Source organism: Erinaceus europaeus, chromosome 1 (assembly GCF_950295315.1).
Source record: "Erinaceus europaeus chromosome 1, mEriEur2.1, whole genome shotgun sequence".
In the NCBI taxonomy this organism is placed as follows: Eukaryota; Metazoa; Chordata; class Mammalia; order Eulipotyphla; family Erinaceidae; genus Erinaceus; species Erinaceus europaeus.
In genome coordinates this window covers 75220751-75237013 of record NC_080162.1, presented here as the reverse complement: position 1 = coordinate 75237013, position 16263 = coordinate 75220751, and the positions used below count along the sequence as shown (strand labels likewise).

General features: G+C 46.6%; 2 protein-coding genes across 7 annotated transcripts in view; one reads left to right on the top strand and one right to left on the bottom strand.

Moving 5' to 3' along the window:
• POFUT1 (protein O-fucosyltransferase 1) overlaps positions 1-1927 on the bottom strand; it is a 39340-nt gene extending 37413 nt beyond the window's left edge. For all 5 annotated transcript variants that reach the window (XR_009549120.1, XR_009549123.1, XM_007523071.3 and 2 more), the window contains exon 1: positions 1739-1927. Coding sequence is in view for 3 of the 5 variants with exons in the window: in XM_007523071.3 (XP_007523133.1) it covers positions 1739-1871 (133 nt within the window). In the remaining 2 variants the exon portion in view is untranslated. The remainder of the gene's footprint in view (positions 1-1738) is intronic.
• Positions 1928-2022: 95 nt separating this feature from the next.
• PLAGL2 (PLAG1 like zinc finger 2) lies at positions 2023-15980 on the top strand. Of its 2 annotated transcripts, XM_007523070.2 has the most exons (3): positions 2023-2175; positions 7904-8271; positions 14638-15980. In XM_007523070.2, the coding sequence occupies exons 2-3, from the start codon at positions 8018-8020 to the stop codon at positions 15866-15868; spliced, it is 1485 nt and encodes a 494-aa protein (XP_007523132.1). In that variant the 5' UTR covers positions 2023-2175; positions 7904-8017; the 3' UTR covers positions 15869-15980. The 2 variants fall into 2 exon arrangements, with proteins under 2 accessions (XP_007523132.1, XP_060044554.1); XM_060188571.1 differs by lacking the exon at positions 7904-8271 and having other exon boundaries at positions 2024-2175.
• Positions 15981-16263: the final 283 nt, after the last annotated feature.

Sequence of the window (16263 nt, the reverse complement as noted above, 5' to 3'; positions counted from 1 at the left end):
ATCCCCCCTTCCCTGCCTCCCACCTAGAATTTGAGCTACTTAAAGTTTTTACTTTTCCTTGAATGTGCTTTCCCACTTCCTTGTCTTTGTACTGGCTGTTTCCTCAATCTGCTATGCCTCAGGAGTAAGGACTCTGATTTTTGTTACTCTCAGCATGGCATTCATTCATTCATCCCCAAATACTATTGAAAGGCCACAAAGCATCAGACTTTCTACTTGCCACTGGTATAAAAGAGTGAGTAAGAAGGACAAGGCTCTACCTTCAAGAGACTCACAATCCAACTGGGAGAAATATATATGTAAATCAGGGGTGGGGAATGTCTGGCCACTGGGTGGGGTGGAGTCACATAAAGCTGGTGAAATCATTTGATCTGGCTCTGCCAAGGCAACCGCAGGCGTGACTTCAAATTCAATAAATCTAGTTTTCGGTTTTTTTTTTTGAGCAACATGAAGTGATATTTTTTCAGTTGATAATTTTGTATGGCCTGTGAATGATGTTATACATATCCAAACGGCCCTTGGCAGAAAAAAAAGACTCTTAATTCCTAACATAAACATACAATAAATTGTTGATACTCTTAAGAAAGAAATGAGATGGGGCCAGGTGGTGGCACACCTGGTTGAGCACACGTTACAGTGAGCAAAGACCCAGGTTCGAGTCCCTGGTCCCCACCTACAGGGGAAAAGCTGCACAAGTGGTGTCTCTGTCTCTCTCCCTCTCTATCACCCCCTTCCCTCTTAATTTCTGACTGTTTCTATCCAACAGATAAACATTAAAAAATTAAAAAAAGAAAGAAAGGAGAAAAGTTTGTTGGTGATGGTGAATAAGAAAGAGATGACTTACACTGAAGTCAGTGAAGTCCTTTCTGGTGACATATTAAAGTTGTGACTTTAGGATGACTTGGTCTGGCAAAAGTGAAGAGGAGGCTGCTCCAGGCAGTGGCAATAGTAACAAAGGCTATGGAAAGTGTGGCTGACTGCAGTTGGAGGATGTAGGGAGAAGAAAGAGGTGGAAGATTTCAAGAATGAACGAGTGAGCAGCTCACTTGGATAGTGTGCTGCTTTGCTATATGCTGCCACTCAGGTTGGAGCCCAGTCCCCACAGCATTGAAGGAAGTTTCAGTGCTGTGGTCTCTTTTACTCTCTCTTTCCACCTCTGCCTCCAAAAAAAAAAAAAAAGAAAGAAAAAAATTGTACTGTGAGATCTACCAGCCCAATTTAAGCTGTGCCCTTCAATAAGCTCTAAGAGTCTCCCTCTCATTTTGTTTTCTCCTAGCATTCATCCTCTAAGAAGCTGTAATTTTTTTTGTGCTTATCTTTTGTATTTCTCCCACAGTTAAAACGCTCTTTCTACAAAGCTTTTCTGCCTTAATACCGTTACACATTCCCTACACAGACAACAGGGTTGCGCAGAGTGGATCCCTGTAAATATTTACTGAATGAATTATAGAACTGCCCAGAGTCGACGCTGGGTTACTGGCACCAAATCCTGCACCTCCAACTCCATTTACCCGACTCTGGGCTGCCTTAGACAAGTATTCGCCCCGTCTGCTTTCTCAGCTGCCAAAAGTAAAGTTGTAAAGTGTAAGCGCCCTTATAACGAGGGCAAACAGGCGAGGAGCAGTCCTGGCCCGTGGCGGGCTTCTCTCTCGGACTGTCACGGTGTCTCTCGGAGGAGTGACTTCGCCTCTTTGGGCCTCAGTTTCCCCATTTGAGCAGCGGGCTCTCGAGGCCTTACCCATGCATGGGCAGTAGAGCAGGTAACCAGCCGGGTCCCAGGAGCCCGCCAGCAGCCCCTGGAGCCGCAGAAGCAGCAGCAGGAAAGACACGCGCAAGGGCGCGGGACACCATGCCCACGCAGCAACAACCATGTTAGCGTCGGCCGCTCAGCGCGCCGCTGCTTCGAGGCGGAGAGAGAAGGCGGGACGCGAGCGAAAGCCCGCCCCGCTCCCGGCGGCCCCCGCGCGCCGCCCGCGCATCGCCCCAGCCGCTCTAGCCGGCGGGCGGGCGGGACCATAGAGAGCCGCGGCACCGCCCCCTTCACTGCCCGATCCCCCGCTCGCGCGGCTCCCACAATGCACCGCACAATGGCCCGACCGCCGCCACTACCGGGGCCTGAGCGGGCCTGGCGGAGCCCGAGCGCGGCCCGGCCCGCAGCGCGGGGCTCCGAGCGCGGTGAGTGCCGGCGAGGGCTCCGGGGGGAGGCGACGGGGAGCGGGGCGGGAGGCCGTCTCGTGCGCCCGGAGCTGCGGCGCCTCTCATCTCGGGGCCCTCGACGCATTCACCCACACCCCGGGCCGGAGGGGGGCCCCCCTCTGCGCCAACCCGCGCCCAGATAGGCCCCAGAGTGGCAAAAACTTTTCTCCGACTCAGTATCTGGGGCCCAGGAATCCGAAACAACCCGTACGGATCGTCTTCCTTCCGAGACTTCGAGACTTAGTCCTGAGGGTCCCCCCCAGCCCCCGACCCCCCAGGCTCCCTGGAGACCCAGATAACGCGTTGCTGACCTTAGCGGGGAACCGGGTCTGGGGGACGCAGATAAGCTGCACCTGCTGCCTCTCCTTAGACACGCCTCCTCCGACCCACAGAGCCCCCTTTCCGGCGCCCAGTAGTCCGCTCTTAACTTCTTTCATTTTATAAAACCACATAACTTCTCTTGAGGCTTCTCTCAAATACCAGGCTCTATACCTGCCTGTAGTTCTCTCTCCTAGGCCATACCATACTCCTACACATCCACTCAAGTCCCCATTTTGAGACTCTTGAAGTTAAAGGAATTCACTTCTGACAATCTTCAACCAGTGGGACCCTCCAGCCTTTATAATCCCTGTTTCTTTTTGGGTGGGGGCGGGGATGTCTTTGGAGACCCAGATAACTTGTTCGTGATTCCTTGCCACATCTGCTCGTACACCTCGTCGAAACTTCTCCCAGGTTGTCTGTCTCTTTGCCCTCAACCGTCCACTCCCATCTCTCCCAGTCCCTGGATTTAAAAACCTTTCCTACTGTCCTGTGGGTTGGGTCCAGAAACTGCCGAAAGACCCAGTCTGTCTTCCTGCCAATCCGTTCCCATGCTTTGGCCCCAGCTTAATAAGGGGGAAGAGACCTGGACCGGGGAAGCTAAGGGGGATAAGTAAGTGGCCTGGGGTGCTAGTTGGTACTTTCACCTGAAAATATAGTGTCTCGAGGCTTGTATGTTTTTCCACCTGTCAGCCGGGGACTGCTAAGAGTCTGGCCTTAGGTTTCTAACCCTCCCCCCACAAGGTGAGGCCACTGGATGAGGCGGAGATGTGTGTGTGTGTGTGGGGGGGGGGGTGTCAGGTCTAGTCAGGTTTCCTCTTCATAAAGATGGGGCTGTAGTGAGTTGCAGCCATTTGCTCTAGACCTCCTCAGGAGTGGGAATAGTGAGGAAATAGTGAATCAAAGGGACTCCAAAGAGAGCCCATCTATACTGACAGAAGAACTATCAGCCCGAGAGTAAATCCAACCCCTGTTAATCCTGTTTGATGTCTCCTGGAATGATGCAAGTCATTGAGACTCTCTAGCCTCCCTGTAATTTAATTCTCCCACCATTCTGAACTCTGTGTGTGCTGGGGGGGGGGGCGGGGGGGACTATTCTATTCCCTCCTTTCCTTCTCACTTTTCCAGCCAGTCTCTTGTGTCTTTTGGATTTGTTTCTGGTGCCCGGGTCAGGGTCTGGCTTTTGTCTTTAAACCTATTTTTAATTTCCCAGTTGCTATTTTTGGTCCTGCTTAAAGGAAGATTCTGTCCACCCCAACCCCCCAAGCAACTTTCCTGGGTGTGTTTCCTCCTCGGCAGGTGTTGAATTGAGTTCTTCAGATCCCCAAGTAGCTCTTGGGCAGGAGGGATAAAAGCTATTTTAGGGTAGTCACTGAAGTGGAGCTGTTAATCCTCTGTGGGTCTCTCTAGTTAAGAACACAGAGTTTAACTCTTTCTTTGCTGCAGGGGGGCTATTTCTCAACAGTGTTTTTGGAGGTTTGGGAGAATTCAAGTGTGGCAGCAGAAGGTGGGAATAGGCAACTTAATACAATGACTAAAGATAATAGCTGCCTTTTGTTGGATACTTACAGCAAGCCAAGCCCTATATTGAGCTCTGCATACCTGACTAAAATAATCCCTACAACAAGTCTGTGAAGTAAGTATTTTTAGCTTTACAGATGAGGAAACAGGCTAATAATGGAGAAAGAATGAAGTTTCTATAGAGATGATGTAACACCATAAAAACTATAGTTTCATCAGAGGGCAGCAGGCATCGTGGCATACAACAAAGGACAGACAGACTAGGGTACAGTCTGCCTTGGTTTCAACTTTCTGAGAGGGCCACACAGAGTTTTTTTGTTTGTTTGTTTTTGTTTTTAACTAGTATTTAGGTTATGGAACCTTAATGGGCAAGACAGAATTCTGCTCAGGAGATGGTGCTGGAGGAAAGTAAAGAAGGAGAGAAACTGATTAGAGGGGAAACATGAGGGTTAATCATGAGGGAAAAGGGGAAGACTGTTCTGGGGAGAGGTTGGTAAGGGAAGGAAACTCTCTTTGAGACTCGAGTGGTAACATTAAAGAGGGTGGGGTGGGGTGAGGACTACACTGATCCTGTGTAGGAAAGAGGCAGAAACAACTTAGACCTCAGAGATGGCACTACATATACTCAGTACATAGTTCATGCCAGACTTCTAAGAGTATTGTTAAGCCTAGTCCTCTGTGAGAACTTTATAGGTAAAGAGAATAAGTATTTTAGAAACTGAGGAAACTTAAATTCAGAGAAACACAGTTAAGCCTCCCCATGGTTTCACAGCTACCTAGTGGCAGTAAGCTCAGGGTTCTCTCCCAGCTACCTCCCCCTTCAGGTCAGCCACCAAAAGAAATCTTCGGGTGAAAAATACTGAGTAACACTAATTCCTGGGAGGGCTCAATTGTGTTTGTTTTATGGGAACAGGTTCTGTCGGCTACTCTGTTAGGGTAGAGTGTGAGACCAGAAGAGCAGCTTTGAAAGAGAAGCAGAATTCTTTCAGTTTTGCCAAGGAAGAAGTCTAATGGAATAAACCTTCTGATTATGTGAGACTAGGCCAGGAATCTTCCTGGATCAGAGAGAGGTGTTTGCAGACAAAGGACAGAGGGAGAGAGTCTAAATTTCCCAAAGGATTCCTGAGGTAACACTGACAGATTTGGTTATTCAGCAGCTTATCTGTGACTGGGGGATTGTATGTGAGGACTGTGTTGTGCCTTTTTTTTTAAGCTGAAGAGTAGGGTCAGGGTGTTGGCTGTTTACCTTTTAAAGCCATAGCCTCATTAAATGCAGATCAAGGCAAGCACATGGCTGCTATCTTCCTCAGCTTCTATCAGTACAACCTCGTGAGCTTCTCTTAGCCACCACCAGCCTCTTTCCTAGAAGCCCATTACTCACTCTTTCGGTAGTAGCATACTAAACTGCTGTGTCTTGTTTGTGCTTGTTCGGGAGAATAGCTGAGGTGGATGTGTGGGAGGTGGGGGACATATTGTTCTCTTTCTGAGTTTGTGCGGAATTTCCAGAGCTACACTTCCCTCTCACATTAGCTCTATTGATTCAATTTGCTTCCCTCTGGCAATTATTCCCAACTTTCCAGAGGTTGAAGTGCCTAATTTTAACTATCAGAGGGAACAGAATTTGACTTTAAAGGTAGAGGAAATTCCCTTCAAACTAGACATTCAAACTCATACTTGCTCTCTACCCAATTCCAAGGTGCATTGTAATTGCTGGTATTATAAACAGGTAATTCCACCCTTGTGAAGAAGAAGGAGGGGACTTAAACAAAGAACGCCAGCAGGCAGAGAGGCCTTTGAGGTTTATAGTGAAGCAGGTAAATATGCTATGATGACTTGAAGGCTCAAGTGAGACTAGTTTTTATGCTATCTCCCCTTCCTAGCATGTGACTCATGCAAAATGCAGTCACCTTTGTGCAGATCTTTCTAGGCAAATCCCCACTCATGATGGGGAAATGTTTATCGTATTACATTTGCACTTGTTTCTTCAACACGAGGAATGGTTCCTGAACAGGACGTAGCTGGTGTTAATGATGAGCAAAGCTCTCTGGGGCATGAACCGCTGAGCCCATCATCTCGTTCAGGGCCAGTCTGTTGGATGAATAGTCACTGTAAGCAGCAGGTGCTAATGAGCTGAGCAAGCATTCTGTGGCCTACAGTTAGTTGGTGTGGCTGGAGCCCTCCCCAGATTCTCATGGACAATCCCCAGATGCCCCCTTGTTCTCTTCACATGGAAAAGCCTCCTGACCAAACTTTGGCATGACTTCTTTGAAGGGAATTCCCCTTTTGTAGCAAACTGCATCGCAACTGGTAATCTGTGATGAGCTGTGAGTGTGAATGTGGGCCTGCACCGCCGTCCCACCCCCCCCCCACCCCATTTCAAGGGCCAATATGGTTAAATCTTGTTTTCAAGTTGATGTAAGGAAAGGAGTGTGCCACCTTTTCACCAATGTGCCTGTCCCCCAAATATCTAGATTTTGGGTTTCTGAGGCTGGGTGGTGGTGCACATGGGTGAGCACACACATCATAGTGTGCAAGGTCTCAGGTTCCTCAGGTTCCCTGGCCCCAGCTGCAGTGAGGAATTTTCACAAGCAGTGAAGCAGTGCTTCACGTGACTCTCTTCCCATTCTGTCTCTATTCAAAATAAATAAAATGAATATTTTTTCATTTTTCACTTTAGAAGGGCTGTAAACATAATTTAAATCACGACTTTGTGAACATAAACTAACCTAAGATCATTTTGCATACAGCGACTAGGTTAGTCGTCTAAAAGCCAAGATTTATTTTCTAGATGTGAAACTATGGAGATGAAAGAGGTATACTCTTTTTTTATTTCATTTTTTATTATTGGATAGAGATAGAAATTTAGAGGAGAGGGGGAGATAGAGAAGGAAAGAGACAGAGAGACAACTGCAGCCCTGCTTCACCACTTGTGAAACTTTCCCCTTGCAGGTGGGGACTGGGGGCTTGAACCTGGGTCCTTGTGCGCTTAACCAGGTGTGCCACCACTTGGCCCCTTGAAAGAGGTATACTCGTATCTCAGTCTATTGGAAAAGACATGTTTAATACAAGCATGTAATATTATTATTCATAATAATAATAAGTGCGTGTAATACTATGAAGATCTGTAGGTGGGGTCACTCGGTACCTTGGGATGTTAACCTTTGCTAAAGAACAGCCTTTAGATGACTAGACTCAGAGAGGTGGTGGAGGCCAGAATGGGATTAGGACTGGTTTAGTGTAAATGTTGAGGCTGCTGTTGCCTCCTCAGACAGGATTTCTTGATGTTGGTGTGCCACTAAGAAACACATCTGGCATAGGGGCTGACTTTCTAGGGTGTAAATTTCCTAAATAAATACATTTCCTAAACTTTGGGAGTTTTCTTTCCTTTTCCTCTGTTGCCTTTTGGGGATTTTATTGCTTCTTAGCACCTCTATGAGGAGGAGAGTTGTGGAAAGTGGGCGAGGGGAGGATAGGGTAAAGAGGAGGAGCTGCTGTCTATCTCTTGGTTTAGTGGAAAGGATATAAAAGTGAAGTCAAAAGAGAAAGTTTGGAGTTTAAGGTCTTAACTTCCTCAGATTATCTTGTTTCTTATTAGCGTAGGTGGTACTAGTAATTAGAGTTGCCACCAAACATCACGTGCCCACCCTTCCACAGAATGCTTAAATGGTTACTTTACTTAATCCTCAAATATCCTTATGATTTAGGAGTGTATCATGCCAGTTTTATAAATGATAAAACAGTTCAGAGAAAACTGAAAGTCACCTGCTTCTAAGTGAAAGGGCTGAAACTGAAATGGGGGGTTTCTGCCTCCAGAGCCCATGTTGTCAGTGTATTGGGCTCTCTAACACCAGGTGTTCTGATGTTTCAGGTGAAGCGATTGTTTTCTGAAAGCTGCGTTGGAGGCTGTGACAGAGCAGAGAACCTGTGTGGAGCTGATGGGGAGGCTTTCTGAATAGCATGGCCCTTCGCCATTAGCCTTGCCATGACCACATTTTTCACCAGCGTCCCTCCCTGGATTCAAGATGCAAAGCAGGAGGAGGAAGTGGGCTGGAAACTAGTTCCCAGGCCTCGGGGCCGGGAGGTGGAGAGTCAAGTGAAGTGCCAATGTGAAATCTCGGGGACACCATTCTCAAGTGGGGAGAAGCTGAGACCTCTCCCCCATCCAGAGCAGAGACCATATAGCTGCCCTCAGCTGCACTGTGGCAAGGCTTTTGCCTCTAAGTACAAACTGTATAGGTAGGTGAAATTTCCATACCTCTTCCTGCTCCAAGGTTCCCAGAGAACAAAGCCAAAGATGCTACTGAGTTTGCCTCTTGATCTTTGACAGAAAAAGTAGAGGTATACCTTGAACACCCCACCCACTTAATAAGGTTACTCGCTAAAAAATAATGGTGATATTTTTATTCAGGCACTAAAATTTGGTGGGTACAATATCAGGTGGAAATGAATAAAGTAGACTGGACAGTTTTTTCAGTACTAGTTTCCCTCACTTCTGTCAGAAATTAAGAACTGGATTGGGAAGATGGCTTAGTTTGTTAGAGCAATAGTTTCTGTATGCCGAAGGCCTAGGCACCTTATGCCAGAGCTGAATGGTGCTCTGGTCAGTCTCTCTCTCTCATTATAACTAAATAAAGATTAAATAAAAAATGAAAAGGAAAAGAACTAACTGCCTTTGAAGTTTACAGATAAGATTCTCTGTTCTCATCTGTAAATTTTAAAATAGAGGCTCAGAGCACAGACATAACTTACCCAAGGTCACACGGCTTCTTAGGGCCTTCAGTGCTTCACCTTCTGAATCACTCAGATGGTTACTTGTATCTCTGTAGAGTCTCTGATGTCCTCTAGGTCAGTAGCTTTCCAAAAACTGGTAAGCCCAAGAGCCCCTGCATAAAGTGAAAAAGAATGTGAAAGTTCCAATAAAAGTAGATATGGCAGATCAGCTTTCAAGGAAGAGGCCCTGGCTAGAGGCAGTTTTAGGTTTACTTTTAATTATTATTAATAGAGAGAGAACCAGAGCATCACTCTAGCACATGAAATGCTGGGGATTAAACTCGGACCATGCTTTTAAGTCTTACCCTTTAGCCACTGTACCACCTCTCAGCCACAGTGGTTTTCGTTTTATTCTTGCCTTCCTATTAGAGGAATCAAATGTACTCTTTACAGATGACACAGTCTTCAGTTGTGCAGTCATTCACCCACTCAGCTATCCAACTATGACTTAACTAAGCTCTTGCAATGCAGCAGACACAGGCACTTAGTGCTAGGGACAAAGTAGTGAGCCAGACAGATGGGGTGCCAATCTTCCTTGAGCTCACTGGCTTAGTAGTGGAGATGGAAAGCAAATAAGTAAATACAGTAGTTCCCCCACTTGTTTACACTTTTGTTTTCCAGTTTCAACTACCTTTTGTCAACTTTAGTCCAAAAATATTAAGTATGATACTTTGAGAGACTGCATTCATGCAACTTTTATTTTACTTTGTTTTATTTTTACCAGAGTACTAGTCAGCTCTGGCTTATGGTGGTGCAGGGGATTGAACATGGAACCTCAGATCCTCAGGCATGAAAGTCTTTTTGCATAACCATTATGCTATTATTAATACCTTTGCTTAATTTTAAAATTTAATGTTATAGGTGGAAAAAAATGTATATAGGTTTGGTATTGCCTTTGCTTTCAGGCTATCATTGGGGGTTGTGGAATGTATCCTTGTGGGATAGGGCCTAGAGACTATTGTATATGAACAAGATGACCTCAGAATCCCTCAGTTCCTTGTCTGGAAAACAGTTGATGGGAAGGAATTAACGCAGGTAACAGTACAGTCTCTGGCCAGGTTTGTCCTTGTGACAGCTCTTTGATCTGTAGAAATACTTTGTCATTGTGCTCCTGTGTCTTAGCTGAACTCCACTTGATTGTCTTATACTTATACATACATGTCTTATACTGTCTTAGCGCCATTCTGGGTGTCAGTGAAAGACTGCCATAAGGATCTTAGGCTAGGAGGTAGAAGCTCTGATTCTACCATAAGTCACTTTGTGATCTTAGGTGGATTACTAAGCCTCTGAATCTCAGTTTCCTCACCTGCAAAATGAGGGAAATGGCAGATACTCAACATCTCCTCTCTATTATCATGTCAGCTGAGTCATAGGAGTCTAATGGTAACCCTCACAGGCATGAGCACTAGAGCAATGAGCATATGGGTGTGTTTGATATCCCCAAGGAAGAAAGAATCACTGCCTCTTTTGCAGTGAGACATGTGAGGCATACCTAAATGAACCAGTTCTCAATGTCTGTGTTCAAATCAGCCTCTGCTACTTACTAAACAGGTGAGACTGCCCTGTGCTTTGCCCGCTTCTGGAATACACTACTTATGATACAGCTTACAGAAGACCTGGCAAATAGTGGGCCCTTAAAGTGTTGCTAAGTTAATTCTGAATGTAGGGCAGGGGTAGATAGCATAATGGTTATGCAATGAGACTCATGCCTGAGGCTCAGAAGTCCCAGGTTCAATCCCCTGCACAACCATAACCCAAAGCTGATCAGTGATTTGGCAAAAAAAAAAAAAAAAAAAAAAGTAATAATCTGAATGTACAGTGGAGCTCTGGGTTGTAATTCCTGAACTCTGGCAGCTTTCTAATCAGATGAGAGCAAGTGAACCAAAAGGCAATTAGGTTCCATGCCTTAAAAACATTTTAAAGGGGGCCTAGTGGTAGTGCAACGGGTTAAGCACACTTGGCGCAAAGTGCAAGGACTGGTGTAAGGATCCCAGTTCGAGCCCCCAGCTCCCCCCTTGCGGGGGGTGAAGGGGAGGTTGCTTCACAAGTGGTGAAACAGGTCTGCAGGGGTCTTCCCCCCCTCGATTTCTCTTTCTTATCCAACAACAATAACAACAGCAATAAGGGCAACAAAAATGGGGAAAAATGACCTCCAGGACCGTGGATTCATGGTGCAGGCACCAAACCCCAGCAGTAACCCTGGAGGCAAATTTTAAATTTTTAAATTTTAAAGATTTTAAATATTACCAGTTCACAGGGCAAAATATTTAAACTACACAAGTGGGCATGCAATGAGAAATGAACTGTCCTTACATTTTGAGCCACTGTTGTCCACACAGGCAAATTGTAGGGTCGGTTTCTTGTGGGTTCCTGCTGAGACATTCAAGCATGTATTCCAATCCTTTCATATTTAAAAGGAATTGTAGTAAAAACACTATACAAGTGGTGAGTGGTATGGGTTGGGGTGGAGTCGGGAGCAAGGTGCCACAGTGGATAAAGTGTCAGACTCTCAAGCATGAGGTCCAGAGCTTGATTCCTAGAGTTATATTCCCAAAGGCTATGCCAGAATGATGCCCTGAGTTTTCTCTCATTAATAAATAAATCTTATAAAAAGTCACTATATGGAGTGAGTCAGGTGGTGGTGCAGCTGCTTGAGCATGCACATTACAGTACATGAGGACCCAGGTTCAAGCCCCTGGTCTCTACCTGCAGGGGGGAAACTTCACAAGAGGTGAAGCAGTGCTGCAGGTGTCTCTCTCCCTCTTTTTTTTTTTTTTTTGCCTCCAGGGTTACCACTGAGGCTCAGTGCCTGCACTATGAATCCACTGCTCCTGTGGCCATTTTTTTCTTTTTTCTTTTTGGCTAGGACAGATAAATTGAAAGGGGAGGGAAAGATAGAGGGGGAGAGAGAAAGACACCTGCAGATCTGCTTCACTGCTTGTGAGGTGACCCCCCCCCCCCGCAGGTGGGGAGCCAGGGGTCCAAACCCGGATCCTTGCACTTTTTGTACTATATGCGCTTAACTTGATGTGCCACTGCCCAGCCCCTGGCTCTCTTCCTCTATCTCCCATTCCCTCTCAATTTCTCTATCCAAAGTAAATTAATAATTTTTCTTAAGTACTATATAGAACTTTTTATAAACTGCACTTGGACCTCGTGCCTGTGTGATTTCATCTCTGAGCCAAATTTTTCATTCTTTTATTTCAAAGAAATAGAGGCGCGGGGGGGGGGGGGGAGAGATGCCATAGCACTGGAGCTTTTCAGTGGTACTCCCATGTGGTGTTGGGGTTAGAGCCCAGGCCATGTGCATGCAAGGCATAAACCTTATCAGGTGAGCTATCTTCTGCCCCTGGAACTTCCTTTCCTGACTTAGGCCCCCACCCCTTGTCTTGGAAATTGTTCCAGATCAAGATACTTAACTATTATTCATTAAAAAATTGTTTAAATACAGCTTTTTGAAAAGGAAGTACATTAACATAATTCAATGTATACAATTTCCCATCACACCCACCTATAAGCTGCTCATTTCCTCTCCCCAAAACTGTTTAGCTTCTTTTATGTTCTGTTTTGTTTCCATGAGGGGTTCAGTGCCTGCACCAGTCCACTGCTCCTGGCCATTGTTTTTCTTTTTTTAGATAGAGGATAAGAGACAGAAATAGGGAAAGATAGACATACAAGGGAGAATGAGAGATACTGTAGCACTGCTCCATCACTTTACCCCTGTAGGTGCTACCAAGTGAGGGGCCAGGGTTCAAATCTGGGTCCTTGCTCACTGGGTAAGCCACTTGCTGGTCCCCCATTTACCATATTTAAAAACTTGTTCCTTGAGGGCACATGTAGAGAGCCACCTTATCTTTGGAAAAGTTGGGTCTTTGGTCTATGAACTTAACACAGTTCAACCAGTTTTCTGTTGCTACACACTTGGATTGTTCTTTTTTTTTTTTTAATATTTATTTTATTTATTTATTCCCTTTTGTTGCCCTTGTTTTATTGTTGTAGTTATTGTTGTCGTTGTTGGATAGGACAGAGAGAAATGGAGAGAGGAGGGGAAGACAGAGAGGAGGAAAGATAAGACATCTGCAGACCTGCTTCACCACCTGTGAAGCGACTCCCCTGCAGGTGGAGAGCCGGGGTTCGAACCGGGATCCTTATGCCGGTCCTTGTGCTTTGCGCCACTTGCGCTTAACCCGCCGCACTACAGCCCAACCCCCGGTTCCTTTTTTTTTAAAAAAAAATTATTTATTCCTTTTTGTTGCCCTTTTTTATTGTTGTTATTGATGTCATTGTTGAACAGGACAGAGAGAAATGGAGAGAGGAGAGGAAGACAGAGAAGGGGAGAGAAAGACACTTGCAGAGCTGCTTCACGGCTTGTGAAACGACTCCCCTGCAGGTGGGGAGCCAGGGGCTTGAACCGGGATCCTTACGCCAGTCCTTGCGCTTTGTGCCACATGTGCTTAACCCACTGTGCTACTGCCCGACTCCCGGATTATTCCTTTCTTTCCTTCTTTCTTTTTTAATTACTACAAGCAGTACTGTAAAGAATAGCAGTAAATGGGGCCAGGCGGTAGTGCAGTGGGTTAAGCTCACATGGCACCAGGCGCAGGGACTGGCGTAAGGATCCTGGTTTGAGCCCCTGGATCTCCCATCTGTGTGTGGGGGGGATTGTTTCACAAGTGGTAAAGCAGGTGTCTTATCTTTCTCTCCCCCTCTGTCTTCACCTCCTCTCTCGATTTTTCTGTCCTATCCAAAAACAACAATGGCAACAGTAACAATAATAATAACAAGGGCAAAAAAATGCCCTCCAGGATCAGTGGATTCGTAGTGCAGGCATTGAGCCCAGCAATAAACCATGGAGGAAAAAAAGAAAAAAAAAAAAGAGCAATAAATGGGGATAAAGGGAGGAGTCGGGTGGTAGTGCAGCGGGTTAAGTGCAGGTGGCGCAAAGCGCAAGGACCAGCATAAGGATCCCAGTTTGAGACCCCAGCTCCCCACCTGCAGGGGGTTCCCTTCATAGGCGGTGAAGCAGGTCTGCAGGTGTCTTATCTTTCTGTCTCCTTCTCTGTCTTACCCTCCTCTCTCCATTTCTCTCTGTCCTATCCAACAACAACATCAGAACAACAGTGTCATCAATAATAACTACAACAATTAAAACAACAAGAGCAACAAAAGGGAACAAATAAATATTTAAATAATAATAATAAAATGGGGATCAAGGAGGTGACTCAGTGATATATATATCACTTGCATGCATGAGGTTCTGGTTTCTATTGGGTTGTCGGAAAAGTCATGACGTGTTATTCTGTACAAAAAAATGTGTCATGATTTTTTCCAACAATATCTCTGGCAGCACACTAAAAAAAAAAGTGCATATGTTATATTTCAGATAGGCAAGAATATCTGTAGAATGTAGATAACATGATAACTTTTTTTTTGTCTCCGGGGCTATTGCTGGCGCTTGGTGCCTACACCATGAATTCACTGATCCTGGAGACCATTTTTGTTGCTGTTGTTGGATAGGACAGAGAGAAATTAAGAGAGGAGGGGAAGACAGAGAGGGGGAGAGAAAGATAGACACCTGCAGACCTGCTTCACCGCTTGTGAAGCGACAGGTGGGGAGCTGGGGGCTCAAACTAGGATCCTTCACGGGTCCTTGCGCTTCATACTACGTGTGCTTAACCTTGTGCACTAACGCCCAGTTTCCCCATGATACTCCATTTTATTGAACAACTATGATTTTTGTATCTAGTTCCTTGTTAGTGGATACTTTGGTTACCTGGCCAATCCTTGTGATCTTTGGTCTTTCTGTTTCTCTGTCCTGGATTCCTACCCCAGGCACATGGCCACCCACTCAGCTCAGAAACCTCACCAGTGTATGTACTGTGATAAGATGTTTCACCGCAAGGATCATCTGAGGAACCACCTGCAGACCCACGACCCCAACAAAGAGGCTCTCCACTGTTCTGAGTGTGGTAAGAATTATAATACAAAGTTGGGTTATCGGCGTCACCTGGCCATGCATGCTGCCAGCAGTGGTGACCTCAGCTGCAAGGTGTGCCTACAGACCTTTGAAAATACCCAGGCCCTGCTGGAGCATCTGAAGGCGCACTCACGCCGTGTAGCAGGCGGTGTCAAGGAGAAGAAGCACCCCTGTGACCACTGTGACCGGCGCTTCTATACTCGAAAGGATGTGCGGCGGCACCTGGTGGTGCACACAGGCCGGAAGGACTTTCTCTGCCAGTACTGTGCCCAGCGGTTTGGCCGCAAGGACCACCTGACCCGTCACGTCAAGAAGAGCCACTCACAGGAGCTGCTCAAGATCAAGACAGAGCCCGTGGACATGTTAGGCCTGCTCAGCTGTAGCTCCACAGTTAGTGTGAAGGAAGAGCTGAGTCCTGTGCTGTGTATGGCCTCTCGGGACATGATGGGGACCAAGGCTTTCCCTGGCATGTTGCCCATGGGCATGTATGGTGCCCACATCCCTACCATGCCCAGTGCAGGCATGCCACACTCCCTGGTGCACAACACGCTACCCATGGGCATGAGCTACCCTCTGGAATCCTCGCCTATCTCTTCCCCAGCTCAGCTTCCTCCAAAATACCAGCTTGGATCTACCTCATACTTGCCCGACAAATTGCCCAAAGTGGAGGTGGATAGTTTTCTGGCAGAGCTTCCTGGAAGCCTGTCTCTCTCATCCACTGAACCCCAGCCCGCCTCACCTCAGCCGGCGGCAGCTGCGGCCCTCCTAGACGAAGCACTGCTCACCAAGAGCCCCGCCAACCTCTCTGAGGCCCTCTGCGCTGCTAACGTGGACTTCTCCCACTTATTGGGCTTTCTTCCACTCAATCTGCCCCCCTGTAACCCACCCGGAGCCACAGGAGGTCTGGTCATGGGTTACTCTCAGGCTGAGGCACAGCCCCTTCTCACCTCTTTGCAAGCTCAGCCTCAAGATTCCCCAGGACCCGGGGGTCCACTGAACTTTGGGCCTCTGCACTCTTTGCCACCTGTCTTCACTTCTGGCTTGAGTACCACCACCCTGCCTCGTTTCCATCAGGCATTCCAATAGCCCCCAAGGAGACCTTTAGCTCAGTCTTGGGCTCTTATCAGGGAGCCTCAGTACCTACCCCATCCACATCCCCCATGAAGGCAGCTGAGCTTTTGAGAGCCGGGTTCAAAAAGAAAAATTCCAGTATCTGTATGGAGCACTTGGTTTGGAGGTTCAGCTCTAGGTTGAATTCTGGAGAAGCTTTGAACCCCAACCCCATGAAAAGATCTCATGCCGTAGAACTTCAGGTATTTTTGCTTCCTTTTAATCTTCTTTCTTTCTTTTTTTTAAAATATATGAATCGGGAGCCACACTTAGCCTTCTCCCTCTCCAGAGCATCAGAATCTACTCTTTGGAGAAGGGAGAGGCCTCTTGGAGATACAGAGGACTTCATGTTGGATAACTTCAAGAGAACT